This window comes from Coturnix japonica, chromosome 1 (assembly GCF_001577835.2).
Source record: "Coturnix japonica isolate 7356 chromosome 1, Coturnix japonica 2.1, whole genome shotgun sequence".
Classification (NCBI taxonomy): Eukaryota; Metazoa; Chordata; class Aves; order Galliformes; family Phasianidae; genus Coturnix; species Coturnix japonica.
In genome coordinates this window covers 39,984,562-40,004,178 of record NC_029516.1, presented here as the reverse complement: position 1 = coordinate 40,004,178, position 19,617 = coordinate 39,984,562, and the positions used below count along the sequence as shown (strand labels likewise).

At 34.7% G+C, this 19,617-nt stretch overlaps 1 protein-coding gene across 1 annotated transcript; it reads left to right on the top strand.

Moving 5' to 3' along the window:
* Window positions 1-356: 356 nt before the first annotated feature.
* Window positions 357-18,732, top strand: EPYC (epiphycan). The gene is made up of 6 exons (XM_015857963.2): window positions 357-642; window positions 11,558-11,711; window positions 14,423-14,581; window positions 15,226-15,428; window positions 16,825-16,920; window positions 17,875-18,732. The coding sequence occupies exons 1-6, from the start codon at window positions 475-477 to the stop codon at window positions 18,043-18,045; spliced, it is 951 nt and encodes a 316-aa protein (XP_015713449.1). The 5' UTR covers window positions 357-474; the 3' UTR covers window positions 18,046-18,732.
* Window positions 18,733-19,617: the final 885 nt, after the last annotated feature.

The following is a 19,617-nucleotide window of genomic DNA, read 5'->3' as shown; positions in this document are numbered from 1 at the left end:
TTGGTAGAGGAGAAAGAAAAAATTATGCTGGACATTTCAAAGGATGATTTATTGAGATAGATTAAAAAAATAATAATAATTTAGCCTTGGCTAATTTCTCAAAAGCTCTTTCTAGTGATACATTTGAAACAGTTAAATACAAATGAAAGGGCATAAAGATCATTATATGAACTTATTTTACCTTCACACTGAGGCCAGGTTATTTTTATACCATTCTGATACAACAAAAATCAGTAGGTCCTTCCTTAATTAGCTAAATGTTAGTATGACCAAAGCCATCTGCAGAAATTCTCTGATCCAAAATAAACCTTTGAGACATTGTGAATAAATATGAGCATCAAAATCATTGCTGCATGAAAAGAAGCACTGTATTTCTGAGATTAAATTTTCATAGATTCCTTGCAATTTTCATATCAGTCACATTTTGTCCATTTTCTTCTCTTTCAGAAAAACAAACTAACAAACAAAACCAGAATGAAGACCTTTGTAAATATTTTTCTGGGATTTTTTATCTTTGAGTCTGTTGGAGCTGTACCTATCACTGACACTGCAACTTATGATTCTGAATTCTATGATGTTTCACTTGGAGAACTGCCTTACCCATCTGTCTATGCTGAAAACGAGCAATCTGACCAACTAGAGGTAAGGAGAACTTCTCATTTATCCATTCTTTTAAAGTATGTAACTGCAAGAGATACATTTTTCGGAGGCCATGAGAACATATAGCAGACAAATCTGCTCATGTTATTGTCTTTTCTGGATCAACAGCCAAGTCTCTGTGCTGATAACACACTGTTGTCCATTCATATTTTCTCCAGTCTAAATATGTGGCCAATTTTTTTTCCCAATTCATTAATATATGTGTGAGCAGGCCTCCTAACTTTGTTGCAAATTGTCATTGAGATTGTCCCAGTGTTTTGTTTTTTGTTTTTTTGTTTGTTTGTTTGTTTTTTGTTGTTGTTGTTGTTGGTGGTTTTTTTTTTTGTCTGGATGAGAGACTGAAGCAGCTGATATAGGACATGCAGGAATCCCCATGAAATGAGGTTGTAAAGTGCTGTTGCTTGAGGTCATTTCTCATAATAACAAATATGTTAAATGCAAGTGTTTTAGGCTACAAAAGCTAGTGATTACTATTTCTGTTAGGAAAGTGGACAGAAAGAAGTGAGAAAGGAAAAGAGCTTGAATTGAAAAACAAGAATGGAATAAATATTACTGAAGAAAAACTGCTGAAATTAATTCATATTCTGAGATGGTGTGGCCTGTACAAGGCATGTCTGTTTGTTGAGTTTAATGCTCTCTTTTACATTCTTGTGTGCTTTCTATGTGAGTAAAAAGCTACATTAGTGCTAATCTCTCTTTGCTTCATAACCACAGGCAAAAGTTCCATGTAGGTGATATAAGCATTTTGTGGTACAGCAGTGAGTGGAAAGAGGATGCTCATAATAGAAGATGAGTGAAAAATACTAGTTTGATAATAAGAGTAATTTTGTGTGGTTGCTTTGTTTTTGTTTCCATTTTTTACTTTTTTTTTTTTTTAATAATTACATCTAGTATTTTAGTAGTTTCTTACATTACAGTACATAATTCATGAAAAAGTAATCCTTTTAGTAATTCATGATTGCACTGAGGAAGACAGTAACTAGTGTATCATCAAGGTGGGGTCAGCACTTGGTAGCAGAATTAAAATCAAAGGAGAAAGAGACAAAATTTATGGATAAATATATTCCAAAACTAGCAAAATGGAAAGATAAAAATCATCTTTATGTCTGCATTAGGATCGCAACCTCACATTTTAGAGGAAATACATTTTCTAATCAAAGAAGAACTGTGAAGAGCTTTGGCCTAGGTGAATGATTTTGCCTTTGTTCCACTTCTCTGTGCCATGCAGAATCAAATCTCTTTGAATACTTGTGTATCTGTGGTTTTTTTTCCTTGAAAAATTCCCCTTCAACTTTAAGTCACTGGATATTTATGCTACATTTTAGAGAGTGATAACTCTGAGTTCCTATGTCTTTTATTCCTGAAGATGTATCAGTCCTATAGATTTCTCAGTAATGTGTTGAATGCTAAGAGCAAATGTCTCCTGTTCTCCCTATGATATGCTATGATACTATTGTCTGTATGGCCTTCTTCGAATTTCTGAGGGATATATAGAGATAAGGCAAGTCTTCTGTGAGTCTCTTCCAGCTGAAAGGAAATTCAGGATGATCAATATTATATCGAACAAGATGAAACAGATCCTATCTCAGTGTGCTGTATTTAGGGAAATATGGAATAGAAACAAGACATTAAAAGTATTTATTTTGTCTTGTAAACTTTTCCAAAGTAGGATTTTCTCCCACCGCTGAGCTCTTTATCCAGTCTTCTTAAAATTGTCCAAATGAAGGTCATCCATCATAGCAGCTGGAAGGAATGTTACTTTAAGGGTGAGTGGACAGACCTCCATGTGAGAGCTGTTTTTTCCCAGATCTTTTGCCAAAATCCTTTGCTTACATTCATTTTCCCATGTACCACCCCAAAGAAGCCTAAGCATTCATAGTTCCCAAAACCCAAAGGAGAGCTCAGGGTGGTCGTTGTTATAGAAAGCTTTTATAGACTTTTAAGTCAGTTATCTTTCAGATACTCTAAATGTTATTGTCATCACTCGAGTTTTAGAAACACATTTGATTTTCACTGAGAAGGGGTGAACTGCTAGCAGAGGCTTCCCAGAGAGGTTGTGGATGCCTCGTCCCTGGAGGTGTTCAAGGCCAGGTTGGATGAGGCCCTTGGCAGCCTGATCTAGTACTTGATGTTGCAGCTGGCAACCCTGACTGCAGCAGTGGGTTGGAACTTGATCTTTGAGCTCCCTTCCAACACAAGCCATTTTATGATTTAATGACTTCTCAGTCACTGTTACAGCTTACCATGAAGATGCAAACTGCATATCTCTGTGTGCAGCCCTGTGTATAGAACTCAGTATTTATTGAAGGTCACAGGTTAGATTTTATTATGTATAGCTTGAATGATGAGCTATACCACAGAGGCACATACAAATAGCAGGCCTTCATTTGATCCAAATGGTATGCAGTAACTCTTTAGAACCTGATTTGCATTTTGATTTAGGGACCTCCAAATAATGCTTTAGCTTTCTGGAAATCTGAAAAACTGAAGAAATATTTTCTGTCATTGCTCTCTTCAGTTCTGTGCAAACATAAATCATTCTATATAACAGATGTTTAGATTCACAGAAGTTCAAACTTTTCCTAACACGTTTTTAGACTAATTGGATAATTTCAAGCTTTTCCAGTGTCATACTTCAAACTGATTTTCAGATGGTCTACAAATCAGACTTGCAATAGGACTTCAGATGAGTTGCTTCTGCTTATTTTAGGGGCATTAGGTCATTGTGAATGTCAAAGAATTGAACTAAAGTGCCTATGTCAGTTATGCTCTTTCCAGAATGCTACCCGATGTGTCCTGTAATCAGTCACTGAATGTGCAATCACCAAACTGAAAGATCAAGAAGTAATTAGGGTGGGATTCCTATCTTTCATTCCATCTGGTTAAAATTAGGTGTTGCATCTCAACATCATCCTCTCTTTTGGAATACCAATTTTACTCATATAAGGTAATATAAACCTTAGGTACCTGTGTCTGGCTGAGCTGAAATTTTAATTTAATAAAGTTAACTATCAGTAACTGAAGGGTCATGACTTCTCTAATTCTGATACTGAGTTTTGAAAAGTTAACAATAGAAATCAGATTCCCTAGCAATGCCTGCTAAAATAAGCATGTCATTTATTGCATTCTTTTTGTTGTATACAATAAATGTACATGGAACACATTTTTAGTACAAGGATTTTTCGAAGGGAAATTGCTTGAAGCTGGGATTTAGAGGATTGTACAGAATCCTGAATCAAAGTTGTGCACTGACATGTATTAGATCAAAATTGGGCTAAAAAGTCTGTGGTTTCTAAAAGTGTCTAGGTTAAGGAAACACGAAAGTCTAAGCCAAGACTTTGCAGCTAAGGGACATTTGTTACCAAGAAAACCTAACTAACACATCTTTCAGAAAGAAAACTTTACAAAGACTTTAAGGAAAACAGTAACAATTACAGATAAAAGCAAATAAGCAATGCCCACACACACAAAGAATGAGCAACAGCAATGAAATAAGAACAAATAACAACAAAAAAGAAAATAAGAATAAAAACCTTTTACCAAGGTTGGAATTTCAAATTTCTCCTGGAGGAGAAAGACTGCAAAGATATGTCGCTGTAAAGTTACCTACAAGATCTGTATTGTTTTTAAACTGACAGTTAAAACTGCATAAACATGTGCTGTACTGTTCCATTCCTTCACTGCAATTTTTTAATTATTTTCAATGAATATTTATATCACAATGGGGTCCAAAAGGCTTCAGTCAAGATTGTCTTAATTGTCCCAACCGCTCTGCAAATGTGTACTGATTTAATTCCTTAAAACGAGTATGATGAAGTAAGTCTATTAAAGGCACTGTTGTGTAACTTCTTGTTTGTACTAACAGAAGGCTGAGTTCTTCCATCTTCAAAACTAAAACTGTTTTGATGAGACAAACAAATTGTGCATAGATATTCCTATGTTCATCAGCTAACAATGTTTAATAAAATCATATTACACACTTTTGATTACACTAAATTATTAATTTAATTAATTGAATTTAATTAGGCCATTTTCCTTCAGTTTGGAAAAAATATGGCAGAAAATAGGAATTGAAAAGACATGGACAGCAGAAAAATAATTCTGCCTATTTCATTGGTACCAGTGAGGCTGAGAAGAGAGAAAGCTAACCTAGCACTAAATAAGCAGCAAAAAAAAAGAGGGTCTATGTCTGTGAAAACAGAATAGGTGAGCTGGGAAATATGAATCCAGAAGAAAATTAGAAACAAGCACTGTAAATAACCTAATATCTAAAACTGCATTTGTGTATTGAATTTGAATCAAATTGCTAATGGACTGTTCATAATCCTGCACAAAGTAAACAACACGAGTGATTAATACACATTCACAGAAATGTATGTGCACACAAAGGATTGCTGCTGTTACCGTAACAGAAATGAAGATACTTGTGCAAGAATTCCCTCTTGCCCATATTCAGTGCTGAAGGAAGCTTGCACTGCTTTTTCTGACTTTGTGGTAGGTTTCTGATTAAACTAGAGACTTAAAAGTGGGCATACATCATATAGACTTTAAAAAAGCTTATGAATTGGCACAACTAATGTAGAAGTAAAATAACTATATAGTTAGTAAGGGAATTAAGTTTACCATTTGGAGTTTATCCCATTTACACAGTGTTCTATATCAGCTGTTCAGAACTGATTCTATACACTTCTTTGTGGATATCTCCACAAAGGCTAGACATTTTCGGCCATTCCCCCCTGTCCTATCACTATCAGATCATGTAAAAAGTCTTTCCCCCTCCTGTTCATAAGCTCCCTTCAAGTAGTGGAAGGAAGTTCGAGTACAATAACCCAAGAAGAGCTAGTCTCACCTAATTACCCACATAAAAAATTATAAAGATTAAGTATACTGGATAAAACAATCTTAAATACCCCAAACATTAAAAATAGTCATACCATGAGTTGCAACTACTCTAAGTGAACTAAGAAACTGCAGTCTGCCTCCTACCTCAAACAGTGAAATCATCAATGTAGTTATCCTAGTCTGAAGGCATGAAGCTTATGTAATGAGCTCAAGCTATTACTAAGCTATGAGCTCAAGCTCATAACTATCACTAGCTTGATATTCCTTTGTGAGAGATGAGAGCTGAAACTCAACAGTGAGATTAAAGCTTTTACAGTAGATGCTTGCTACCTTTATAACCCTGAGCACTTAAGAATTTTTCTCCAGACATCCAGCTTTATGACCTCTTCCAGAAAGAAGGGATGTGTATACTTCCTACTGGTATGGACTGTGACATAAGGATAAATATATTCAATAAAATGAACCCTGATTTCTAAATTGTATGTGTGGATGTATTATGGCTGTATATCATTTTTTTCTGAATACAAGCAAGCTTTTAATGTGCACCTCTAAAGAAACATTTTAGAGTCAGTCAAAACATGATATAGATTTCAAAGAAAAATTCCTAGTGTTTAGAGTCCAGAGCATGGTCTGGTATGCAGGTCAGAGGGGAGAGGACTGTGGTTCCGCTCTGAGCCTTCTCTGTTGCTTCTGTCTTTGCTCATGTACAGTGATTTTCTAATGCATGGTACACAAATAATCCTTTGAAAAAGTCTCATTCCATCATGAATTAGGCAACATAAGCACATTTCCTTTGGCTCGTTCCCATTCTGTCCTGAATTTTACCTTTTTGGATATCCCCTGGCTTTGTTTCAGCATCTCATCCATGCTCTCCTCTCTCTCTCTCATTTGGTAGCTAGGAAGTCTCCTGGAACAGAGATATTTGGGATGCCAACCTTGGCAGGCTAACAACAGGTATATGATCTCTTGGTTGAATATAGAATAAAATGTCTTCAGCATTTTCTCCTTTGCCTCATATTCTTGTTCTAGAACTATCACCAAATGATTGTCAGACGATTTTACACTAATAGTTCACTCTGTGATGACACACTTAAACTATTAGAATTTTTTTCTAGTTCTGAAGATGCAACAGCTTGTGAGCATTATATCTGTATCATGGTGGCTGGGCTAAATGCATATACCAGTTTGAATCAAATCAGATGAAATATCTTAGCACTGTAAGCTATAGAAATGAGATGAAGAATGGATGTGATACCAGACTTTGGTGTACAGTGAAAAATGTTATTGCCTCCGTATGGTAACCTGCACAGCCAAAGGAAAATGGACAGGCACCTTAGGAAGTTGAGCTGAGCCACTCTCAGTGGGTGATTCTTTCTTGCCTATCTTCAGAAGGAGTTTAAGTTGCTGAACAGTTTATTTTAGTTCAGTGTCTAAAGCTAAGTGGAGTGAATACAGTCCTTTTTTGTTAATGTTTCTAACAGTGTTTTGTTGGAGTGTACTCAAATCACAGTGTTTTTAGGAAAAGCTAGGCTGATGAAATGGACAAAAACATGTTCAACTCCAGCAGTGCTGACTGCAATGCATGAGAAAATATGCTTGAGATGCTGAACTCTCCTCTACAGGTAGCTAAGAAAGTCAAACTGAAGTTGCTTCTGTGGGTTGACAACATTCCTGGTAGAAACTCTATCAGTCTGAGTGGTCTCTAAGTTTGTTTAACTGACTGTGTATGCTCACTTCGTGGCTTGGATCAGCAAGAACTCCCATGGTAGTCTTCATTAAGTAGCTTAGTTTTCAGTTCTGATGTGCCCTTTAATTATTCAAGGAGCTCTTTTCTGATTTTTAAAACTGGCATGGTATTTCTCTGAAATTTGTCTTCCAAAATTTCAGCACTATTCCAAAGAATAATGTCTGCTAATAAGGCTTACTTAAGGATTACATAGCTTTCAAACTAGAATGTTTGAAATCTGTAATTTCAAACAGTGCTGCAATGAGACTGTATCTTAATTAATACTGACGGAAATCCTGATTATCTCAATTTATATGGAATTTCTGCATTCTCAGACAATAGAATTTGTAAGTAAGATCTCTGTTTCAATGCTGTGCAACATGAATATTTTTACTCAGCTAAAATCAGACATGCCACAGCTATGCTTGCTTTTAATACAAGATGTTTTAGGATACCATGTGGTCAAGATGATAAAAAGGCCATTTTCTAAGATTAATTAAAAGAGCCTCAGACTCTATCTATATCTTCCAAGACAGAAGCCATGAGAATTAATTTCTAAATAACTCAATTACAAGTTCATAGATACTGGCTGGTCTGACTGAAGTATATGTATGTATGTATATGTGAGTAAAATCCAATAGAAACAACAAAATCACTTAAAAAACAAACAAACTACCATAAAAGGACTTATAAAGAATGTCATGCCTGATAACATCACTTTCAGAACACTGTTCCCAGGAGCGAAACAGAAAAATGTGTTGTTTACGCCAAAACTGATGGTCCTGCACACTGAAGAACAGATGTCTTCTCAGTGAAGACGCTGCCCTACCAGCATCTGGTAGGAAAAATAGTTATAGAATGCAAGGTATACCATTTCTTTCCATTTTAAACACGAAAAAATATTCCAAATGAGCTAAAGCAGACAGACTGAAGCAATTTGAAATAAGATTCATGGGTGCTTGTGTATCCAAGATAATGAGGCAAAATACTGTCCCATAACTGTTGATGACTCTTAAAAGACACAAGAGATCAGCAAAATGTTTAGTTTTCAGTACTGGTCAAGAAAACCCTCAGAGGTGTGATGAGGAATCAGCAGCTTGTGTTCCTTTTCTTCTATGTGGAACAAAGTAATCTTGGCCAGGGCTCAGTGTAAACGTGCATGTAGTTAAAATCTCAGAGAATGAATGTGAATGTAGTGACCTGGCTTTCGCCAGTTGTGTTTTATCTCTCATTAGTATATTCAGATTTCTTTTCTTTTGATTTTCTTCCTGATCTGAAAATGCCTCTGAATTTGTCATCCATATTGAACACTTTTATTTTTATAGTCACACTCAATAATATAGGAGGAAAAAAACATTTCATGAATGCTTCATGACATCTTAATAAACATATTACTCTGCTTACAGCATGCTTTGTAGCTAATATTGGTATTGGTGTTCACTAAATCTCTCAATTGATTCCAAAGGAAGAGTAGAATAGCTGCATACCATGTAGTTTGAGGTGATTGTTTTTCACTGTTTTCTTATGACATGTATTATATTGGTCTTTAAAGGCTAATTAAGATTTGAAAGCCTGAGCATATTGGCAAAGAGAAATATCCTTTATCTCTAGAACATTATTCATTTTTATTCTTTTAATATATTATTTAGAATAGCAAAGGAAATAAATAATTAAATAAATAAATAAATAAATAAATAAATGAATAAAGAGAGAGAATCATCCCATAAAATGGTCTAAAAATAATTCTTTTTTTTTCTTTTTTTTCTTTTTTTTTTTTTTTTGTAAAGTGCATGTTGCCAAAAAAAGCAACAAACATCTGGAAGACAAAAGGTCATTCTGTACAATATATAGTTGAAAAAACATCTTTGTCTTGTTACAGTCTTGCATGATTTATCAAATATGTAGAAAATAAAAAACTGTATGGATCAGATGACCAATAATGGGAAACAGACTGTGACCACTAGGTTAGTGGTTCAAGTCCAGTCTATGTATAGCAAGCAAATACTGCTTATGTTATGGGACTGGTATGTAATACATTTAAACTCCTATTCTATTACCAGTACAAAAATGTCAATTTCATAACGTTCCCTGCAATAGTTGGTGTTATTTTTTTAATGATGATCACAACAGATGCAAGAGATCGAATGGATATTAATGTGAGTTGCTTGGAATAATTGCTATAGAAGAAATGTGGGCAGATGTTTATCTATGCATCCCCAAAATGAGATCATGTCCTGTAAGAGAAGAGTGAGAAATCAGAAACAGAATTACTAGAACTTAGTATTTCTGCCTTGGTACCTAACAACTACAGTGACTAAAAAGCTAAGCTGAACAGTAAAAGGCAGATAAAAAACCAACCAAACAAACAAAAACCTGCAGATCTCAAATAAAGTAAACCCTCACACATTCAGAGAATGATAGTGTAGATGATTCAAATCCTGTGACAAGTGAAAGGAATGTTTTCCTAGGTCTATTTACAAATCCTCTCTTGAAAATGCTTTTATCCAGAACGTTGTTTTCTGTAGAACTGCCATAGAAGATGCATATAAAGCTGTTAACAGATCTCAAAATCAATGGATTTTATTCAGGTCAGAGGCTTCTAAATGATGTCCTTTGGTGAAGAAGTAGACAGCATGTGCAAGTACTTTAATGCAGTGCAAGCCTGGGTCAATAAAAGTCTGGAATGTACCTCTCCCTCTAGGCTTTCTCCATTCAGAGAACATCTGTCCCATTTCCTTTGTTCTCAAAGTCTTCTTTAGATTCGTCCACAAGTCCATTCCTGCTTAAGCTTCTTACTGTTAATGCTACAGATGGGAACATTTTGTATTTGTCTACACAAAGGAGCAAGATACAGCCTCACTCCTTTTACACCAACAGGTTACTCAGTCATAGTTCATCTCAAGTTCATTTTGCTCACTTGATGACCACGCATTTTACAAAGTTATGATCCTAATAACTAAATCAGCACATATTTATCTGTAAATATGGCCTATAGTGATATAACTAGGGAATACACAGAGACCCTAAAGCCTATTCAGTCCAAATTTAATTCATATAGGTATTAGAATGTAGCAAAGGCATTATTCATGCTTGAGTCTGAGACCTTTTCATTTCATGTGTGCTATTTCTTCTAACTTGTGTAGTCTAAATAGGAAACCTAAGGAGTGTTAACTGCAGTACTGGGGTGCAGCAACTGAAGTGCTGGATACATTAACTAATATTTAAACAGCACCTCAACATGCAAAGCACCATAAGAACCCCAGTTCACTGTTCTGGGTTTAAAATTAAGTGCATTCTCAAAGGAGATCCTGAGGGGCTAAAACACGGGGAAATCAAGATACAGCAGAAAAGCAAAATGCAAAGGTTAGACAACTACAGTGCATTCCTAGCATGTGGGTGATTACATGAAACTGCACTGCCTGTTAGCAAATGTGGGCCCCTCTTACAAGCTTATGAGAGATGATATGACATGAGAAAATTCCCGCATTTTGTTTGTTGTTTTTTTTTCAAGTTGTCATAGAGCAAAATCATATCATTTTCAGAGTAATCTAAATAAAATTAACTAAATATGTCAATTATATTCAATACAGGATTTAAAGAAGAAAAAATAGTTTCTTGTTCCATGAAGGGATCTGCCAAATTTTATAGAATTTTTCTTAATCAAGATTTAGACCTAATAACTTTTATTTCCATTTTTAATTCTTTCTCCTACATAATGCGTCCATAAATGAATGCATCTATTTAGGTCTTCACACTGAGAACAAATTTTGACAAAAACACTTATGACATATTAGCAAGTATTGCATTCACTTAAACTGCAGAATTCTTGAATAATAACTTTTTAAAAGTAAGTTACTGTTTTTAAAACAGTACCAGTGGTTCCACAGTCACACTGAATTTGAATTTAGGATGATCCAAATAGCACTATCATGGATAAATAGCAGGCATATTTTTGATGCTTCACAGCAAATTTTAATTCATTGACACACAGAGCATGTCCAGCTTTATCAGAAAAATTATGTGTTTAAATAAAAGTTGATAACAGTATTCTGTTAGTACATGTTCTGATTAATGAAATATAGGCAGCTTTCATTCATGTACGCATACAGCACATTTAAAAATTAAGATAAAAAGAGAATAAGCATGCTGAAGTTTTAGGATTTGTTTACACACCACCCGAATTCACTATAGCTGCCTGATAAAATGCAGCTTGAGAACTAAACTTCAGAACTTACGTGACCTCTACTGGCAGACTGTAAGCAACTGGAAGACAAACAGCTGCTAGCGGAAGTAAACAGTAACATTTCTCTCTTAATTTTTTTTTCCCAGACAGAGATTGGGACTGCAATACCTTCTATAATTCAAGAGAGTTATTCTTCTGCACCGCTGACAGAAGAACCTGAGGAAGAAGCATCAACACCAAAATTAATTGATGGATCTTCCGCACAAGGGTCTGGGGTTCTTGTGCCCCAAACTCAAGATGGTTAGTATGAAAGAGAAACAAGATTTACAAGTGGAGCATTGCTTTTGAGTGAGCTCACTTTGCCTACTTATGAACATCTACCTCAGCTTACTGTTATAAGATATATCCTCTCTGCACCTCTGTAACTGAAGAGGTATATTGTGCTCTATCTTGAATGCCTTGAAGTCAGATACACGCTTAGTCAAAGGGTTCCCATGCCGTTTCCCTATGAAAATGGATCTGCATCATTTAAAACATTTTTTGAATTTTTTTTTTTAAAGTATATATAGTTCAGAAATGTTGATCAACACACAACAGAAAAAAGCCTAAATACTTTTTACAGTGCTTAACACCACAACTGAGTGCCATGGAAGATAAATGAAAAAAAAAATAAAAAGCTCATGCTTCCAAAATTGTGTGTGTTTGATGAGGAGAAATGAATAATGTCTGTCTGTTTTTTTGCTGGTTTTTTTTTTTTTGTTTTTTTTTTTTTTTTACTATTAATAGTGAACATTGACCAGACAAAGACATTAAACATATGCCAAAAAAAACAGAAGTGGAAATGACAGTTTCTCAGGAGAATCCTGAAAACCCCTTACAATTTCCTTCAATTTTCAAACTTTAGGAAGTTACAAAAACATTTGACATACATATTACATATGACGAATACTCCATCCATCAGCATTTTTGAGCACTGAGTGTAAAACAACTAGTGCACCAAATGAAGGGATGCATGGGGGAGGCCAGGGACTGTAACATATCAAATAAGATTTGATGCCTTTGCTTTTTTCAGCAACATATTTTCCTCTCAGATTTTGCTGCTGTTCTTGGCTTCATGCTGGACAGAAGATTACAAAGCCCAGGAACATCAAGCCAAGTTCATTTATCTTTTTGACATATTTTTGAATCCGTATCCTACCCTTATCCTTTTTTAGGCTACTCTAGACATAGCGATAAGTACAAGTCCTTCAAATGGGGCATAAGAAGAAATGCTCTTCCTGCACTATGTTGCAATATTTCAAAAAATAAAATCAGCCATCCTCAGCTCTGCATTCATTTAGGTCTAGAACTGTTGGAATGATTCAAGGTATGACAGTTTGTTTTTTTCTCTGTAGCTAGTTTAAACCACCCAGTGAAAGAAGTTAGGGAAAATATACATATATATATATACATATATACATATATATATGTGTGTGCGTGTGTGTGTGTGTGTGTATTATATATAAATATACATATGCATACATACATGCATACATACATATATATATAAGAGGTTAATCTTTACAGAAATGTTATTCTTAGTCATCCAAGTAGACATATACAGAGTATTCTGGTCATCGAATCTTTAATTTTGCCTGAAGACACCACATGTATAGCTTGTCCTTCAGCTAGTTACTGTTTATTGTTGGTAACTGGCACAGATTAAGAAGGCAAACCTTATACAGCTGATCTGGAAAAAAATCACATCTGCAAGATTAATATTTCTATACTCATTAATTATGCTACCATTTTATAACTAACCAGAACAACCAACCACCTGCTACAAAGAGGGAGGAAACATGAAACAGAGGAAAATTTCTATGGCAGTAAAAGATGAGAAACAGAGGAACCTAATTGTGTGCTTCCAGTGCTTGAAGGGAGCATATAAACAGGAAGGGAAACAACTGTTTACGTGGGTGGATAGTGATGGTTTTAAACTGAAACAGGGGAGGTTTAGGTTAGATATTAGGAGGAAGTTTTTCACTCAGAGGGTGGTGACACACTGAAACAGGTTTCCCAAGGAGGTTGTGGATGCCCCATGCTTCAAGGCCAGGCTGGATGTGGCTCCGGGCAGCCTGTTCTGGTGGCTGGCAACCCTGCACGTAGCAGGGAGTTGAAACTGGATGATCATTGTTGTCCTTTTCAACCCAGGCCAGTCTATGATTCTATGATTCTATGATTCTATGATTTATACCTACGCTCAAAGAAAGGATGTATCAATAATGGAACATTCACAGCAACTAGCAACTTTTTCTGCTCATAATAGTATTTAGAAAATCCAGTTGATGTCAGAATTCTCGCAACATTTGGACACTACAATATCAGAAACACCCAACGTCACTGTCTTCATTCAATTCTATGATTAGGAAGAAATGTCTTGCTTTTCCATTTTCATTCTGGTGGTAACTATTTTGTTAACACTGTCTTCAAACTACCTTAACTCAGACTTATAGAAAGATACTTTTCTCCTGACATTAAATTTGTGAATCATTAAATCTGGATAAAAAGTAAAAATTAAAGTTCTCCATAGCTCTGAAAATATTGACTTCCCTACAAATTACTTAGAAATACTATTTGCAGAAAGAGATTTAGGAAATTGTTTTAAGATTTAGTCATTGGCTGATAATTTCTCCTTCTAGATGGAAGTGAACTTTTGCCAGGTTAGGATTAAATTGAACTTTGGCTGCTGCCACATAATATTCTATTGCTATAGCCTGGGACCGACAGTATCAAAAGCAATATTTTAAAATACCTTCCAAAAGGCACAGTTGGGAAAAAAAAAGATTAGTTTAAAGGCATATCTTAATCATTTTGTTGTAATTATATGTCATGGTGATCAAGATGGAGTAGGATTTACCTTTAGTATCAATAAAATCCCTGATGTGCTTAGGTGAGGATTTCATTGCATTATTTTACATATCCTTTTTGCACTTTTTTGGTAACAGTCATTTATCTTCCAAATTCTTTCACAGGTCTTCCTACGTGCATTTTGTGTACATGCCTAGGGACAACAGTCTACTGTGATGACCATGAGCTGAATGCTGTCCCACCACTGCCTAAGAAAACCATGTATTTCTACTCACGCTATAACCGGATCAGGAAGATAAACAAAAACGACTTTGCTAACTTAAGTATGGACAATACTATTTTTCCAAATATTTTTATTTTCTTTTCTTTCTGGCACTGTGATTCATTATGCATCATGTTTGATGCTAGTAGGATTATACATATAAACACACAATGAAACATGGTTTGCTCTGCTTAGAGATCAGTATTTCAAATATTGTCAAATTTTTGAATTACTAAAATAATAAAGTTAATCTGTGTTTTTGCTGCTACCCAAAGTTAATTTTAAAAGGATAGAAAAATACTAAAAAATAAATTAAAAAATAAAGCACTAATTGGCCAACATAGTAAGTAGAAGGCTGGGAAGGGACACATTTCCATTTATAAATAAAACAAGGGAAAGAAACACTTAGAAAAGCTAAAAGACATTTAAGCCTAAATATATTGCTAGTAAAAAAATAAGGCAGTAAAATGAACAAAAGTTAAATAAATGTTAAATAAAATAAAATAATGATTAATGATGAAAAACATTCCGGTTAAAAATTAGATTTAAGCCACAGATTAACTGTCTTAAAGTTGAAGTCAATGCATATCAACACATATGTTATTCAGTTTAAAGTAAGTTTCATCTTATAAATTTTTTTTCAACTGGAAAAAAGTTTCAAGAAATACATTCTGAAATGCTCATTGCATTTTGTTTCTCTGACAGATAACTTAAAAAGGATTGATTTGACTGCAAATCTAATATCAGAGATCCATGAAGATGCCTTCAGGAGACTGCCCCAACTTCAGGAACTTGTGCTCCGTGACAACAGGATAAGGCAACTTCCTGAGCTGCCATCTACCTTGACTTTCATTGATATTAGTAATAATAGGCTTGGTCGCAAGGGAATTCGTAATGAGGCATTTAAAGTAAGTCCAGGTTTCACAGGAAAATTCTTTCTTCCTCTCTCCAAACTGAAGTAGGATGTGGTTTGAAAAGCAGCCTAAATGTCCCTTCTGCAGTAGCAAAGCTACTGATGTTATAGACTCTGCTACTGTGCTGATTGCCAGGGAAAGCAACAAAAATGGAACAAGATGAATGTACATTTCCAGTTGAACATTAAAACGCTTCTACTCTTACAAGCAGACAAGAAGGCAGGGAAAAGCTATGAATGATACTGCTTCAAAAGTATTCTGCTTTGTATATACATGGGAGCGTTCCAGAGTATACCATTAAATGAATATACTTTATCCCCATGTTAAAAAGCAGAGAAACTGGAACCTCTGAGTGATCACCCTTCCTGGGGAATTTTGGTGTAGAGAGGCAACCATGTAGTATCCCTATGTGCACGTGAAATCTGAAGTTGTTAGGCTGTATTGTAAATACCTAAGAGAACATAACTAGCTTCACACATTGGACTTGGCTCACGTGGAGCATCCAACTGCCTCGAAGAAGCTAGTTGCAATCAACTGTGTCCAAACTCCTCCTTTGGGAGACAGGTTATAAGGGAAGCAACCAACAGCAAGCAGTTACTGAAACAGGCATTCTTGCCTAGCTCAATAAAAGAAAGGTACTGGGAATAGGAGTGATGAACAAAAATCAGCTTAGAAGTTGAGACTCTGACCTAGCACCTATTTCTTCTGCACACTGCAGGAGGAGCTCTCAGCCCTTCTCTCCCATACTTACCAAGCATCTTCACTCTGATGTCTCAAAAATCCCTGCCAAAAAGAATTAAACTAGAACACTGTACTTAGGTACTATGATAACTTTGGTATGTAACAGAAGAAGAAAAGTGAGAGCATTCTACTGAGATTTATTGACCTAGCCAGGTTTATATCTTGATATTGCTATAGACATCAGATTAAGCTGCTTCTTCCACTAAACTGTGGAGAAAATTATTTTACTTTTCAAGCAGATAATTTTATTCTTTGCTTAAGCATTTCTTATGCTGATAATTTTTTTTAAAATCAGCTTCTGCAAAATGAGTAAGTTTTCACAGAAGCAAGAAAAAAGACAGACTAGGGAAACCTTTCTGCATGACTGGTAGAAGTAGTGTTCAATTTATTACATCACTGAAATGAAATTTCTAATTAAAGACATTTCAAATACATTTTTCCTTTATTTTTATCCAAACAGTTAATCTTTAACAGAAATAGCTTTCAGCCTGTGCAAAGCCTGTGCAAATGAAAGTTCTTAACTCTCTTTGAATTTCTGCCTTTTCATCTATATAATGCTGAAGCAAAAGTAGTTAGTTTCCAGTGGAGATAGTCAAAGTGATAGATTTCAAATTTACATCCTCACCTTCTTTCATTCTTCATCTCCCAGGATCTGCATGAATTACAGCATCTTTACATCACTGACAATAACTTGGATCATGTTCCTTTGCCACTGCCTGAAAGTCTCCAAGCTCTTCATCTTCAGGTAAGCTACAAAGTAGTGATTCTGTGTATCATGTTAATTATAGCAAATGAAACTGGAAAGTCTGAATATTACCTTGTTTTCTTTTTTCTGTTTGCCCAAAAGTCTATGTATTTGAACCAAATAAACTATTGAAGACATAAAATTAACTAATTACTGCAGTGTTTGAAATAAGTAAAATTTAGCTCAGTTAAAAAATATTAGATTTTGTAACACAATATTTTTCAGTCATAAAATGCTAGAATGAATTTAGTGCTATGTGCTACAGACCAAAGCTAGTGAGCTATATTCTTTCCACACAAATTTCTGACTAAAAAAGTAACAAGGAATAATTTTCAGCCAATCCTCACTGTAAGAGGTGACTCTTTTAGTTCTAATTTCCAGACAATCTTGGATTCCAGCAATTCACTGTTCATAACAGTTCATTTAAAGAACAAAAGCTCAAGAAAGATAAGGTATATATGAGGAATTTACATCAAAGGAGTAAGCTCCAAAACATATAATTTTCCCTATATGTATACAGATGTGGATTAAGCTAATGTGATAGGGAGGGCCTGGGGGGACAGTAATTTATCACAGATCAAATTCCAGATTTGTGCCTTTACAGGTTGAGGCACATCAAGCTGTTAAGATGGCAATTTTTGTTCTGTGACTTTTGGACTGCCCTGTGCTGATTCCAAGTTACATTAATAAGGCTGTTCATTAAGATTCTTAAAATGAAAATGCTCTTTTTTCTACCAGGTCCCTCTTGCAAAACATGCCTAGGTTATATGTTTTGAGTTATTTATTTCTGAATCTTTGCACCAGACAAAAGTTTTTCCCTCTGCTTAGGAGATTTCTCAGCTGAGGACTTGTAGCCACAATCTTAAATTCTATTATCTCCCTAGACACTGTAAATATACCAGTTTTTTGTTTTTTTCTTTTCTTTTTTTTCTTTTTTTTTTATTTTTTTTTTAGAACAACAACATTCAAGAGATGCATGAAGATACTTTCTGCAAAATGAGAGATTACACTTATGTACGCAGGGCTCTTGAAGACATCAGACTGGATGGTAATCCCATCAACCTGAGCAAAACCCCTTATGCATACATGTGTCTACCCCGTTTGCCAGTTGGTAACCTCATCTAAGCTACCACAGAAGCCAGTACTGTCACATATTATGAGAATTTTTAAAAGAGATTATTAACTCCCTACTACACTTACACAAAATACATGTTTTTCAAATCTTGTTATTTTGGGAAATATTTCCATTAACAATGAAAGTGATAATGAGATACAGATAATTATATGGGATGCTATAATACAAGTTGATTATCTAAACAACTGTAAGTTGCAAAGCAATATCAGGAAAAATGTTTTACTTACAGAAATAGTACTGAAGGCAATAGAAGATCAATGTAAATGCAAAATTTTATCCTGAATCAATGTATGATTTTGAAATTTAAATAATTTTATATGTTGAAATTGTGACATAGGAGGAAAAGTATTAAAAAGAAAATATATGTGCACAATTGAACATTTATCCCTTTTCATTTGATTAAATATTTTCCCTCTCAGAGACACTCACATTTGTCTACTTTTTTTCTGAATCATCCCTTCACCTTAGAAGAGTACAAACAATATTCCAAAAGGCATGTTTTCTCTAGAAAACAGAATCTTTCAGTCAATAATAAATCATAGATTAAATATAAAATATTTATTAATGTCTGCAGAGTTATTCTTTATAATGATGATAAAGCCCAAAGCTGTTTTATGTATCTTGGGTAAACTGACCTATTGGCTTATCTGGCTAATAAAAAACTCATGTAAAATGAATTATTTGAGAAATACTGAGCTTTATTCTACATGGGAATTAGGTAAACTCACTGTATTTCTACAGTCACAAAATAATAATAATAATAATAATAATAATAATAATAATAATAATAATAATAATAATAATAATAATAATAATAATAATTTTAAAAATAATAATAACAATAATAACAACAATAATAATAATAATAATAAATATTGCTGTTTATTGTGTTCTGGATTACAATCTGGAGTCATGGGTTATAATGGAAATAAATGTCCTGGAAAAGACGGCTTAGTTTACAAGCGTGTTTAGAACTCAGCTTTTCTCCTTAGTTATTTGAGAGCATTACCAGTTAGAGGTTAGGAATTTTTTTCCCTTTGCATAGTTTGAATAACTATTTTCCTTTTGGGGAAGAGGGAATTAGGAGCTCTAAAATATTTTTCTAGGGAAAGGCCCTCCAAAATGTTTAACAAGATAATTTGGGTGCTCACTTATTCCATTCCAGAGTGAAAGGCAACAAATAACACCTGCACATCTGTGACAGCAAATCTTTGAGAAAAGACTTCAGCCAAAAAGATCTCCATAAAACATAACAAATCCTTCCACATACACAGACTGACATTTGTTTGGTATCAAACTCCCTTTCATAGAACTGAATCCATGCACTCATTTAAAATGCAAGTGCAGCTGACATGTTAGATTTCTATCTAGCCATGCAATGGAAAATCTGTGCACAGAGACTACATTCTTCACCTCTGGGAACATGGGAAGCATGTTTGTACACAAAGAAATCCAAGGAGGCTAAAATCAGATTTGAAGGAATACAGCGAACCACAATGTCTCGCCTTTATGACTTCACTTTCATTAATTTGGCTACCATTTTTGAAATCTGGATAGGAAAA

Coding starts and splice junctions, on each gene's coding strand:
- EPYC (XM_015857963.2), top strand. CDS start 475: ATGAAGACCTTTGTAAATATTTTTCTGGGATTTTTTATCTTTGAGTCT. Junction 14,582..15,225: donor AAACGACTTTGCTAACTTAA/GTATGGACAATA, acceptor TTTCTCTGACAG/ATAACTTAAAAAGGATTGAT. Junction 15,429..16,824: donor TTCGTAATGAGGCATTTAAA/GTAAGTCCAGGT, acceptor TTCATCTCCCAG/GATCTGCATGAATTACAGCA.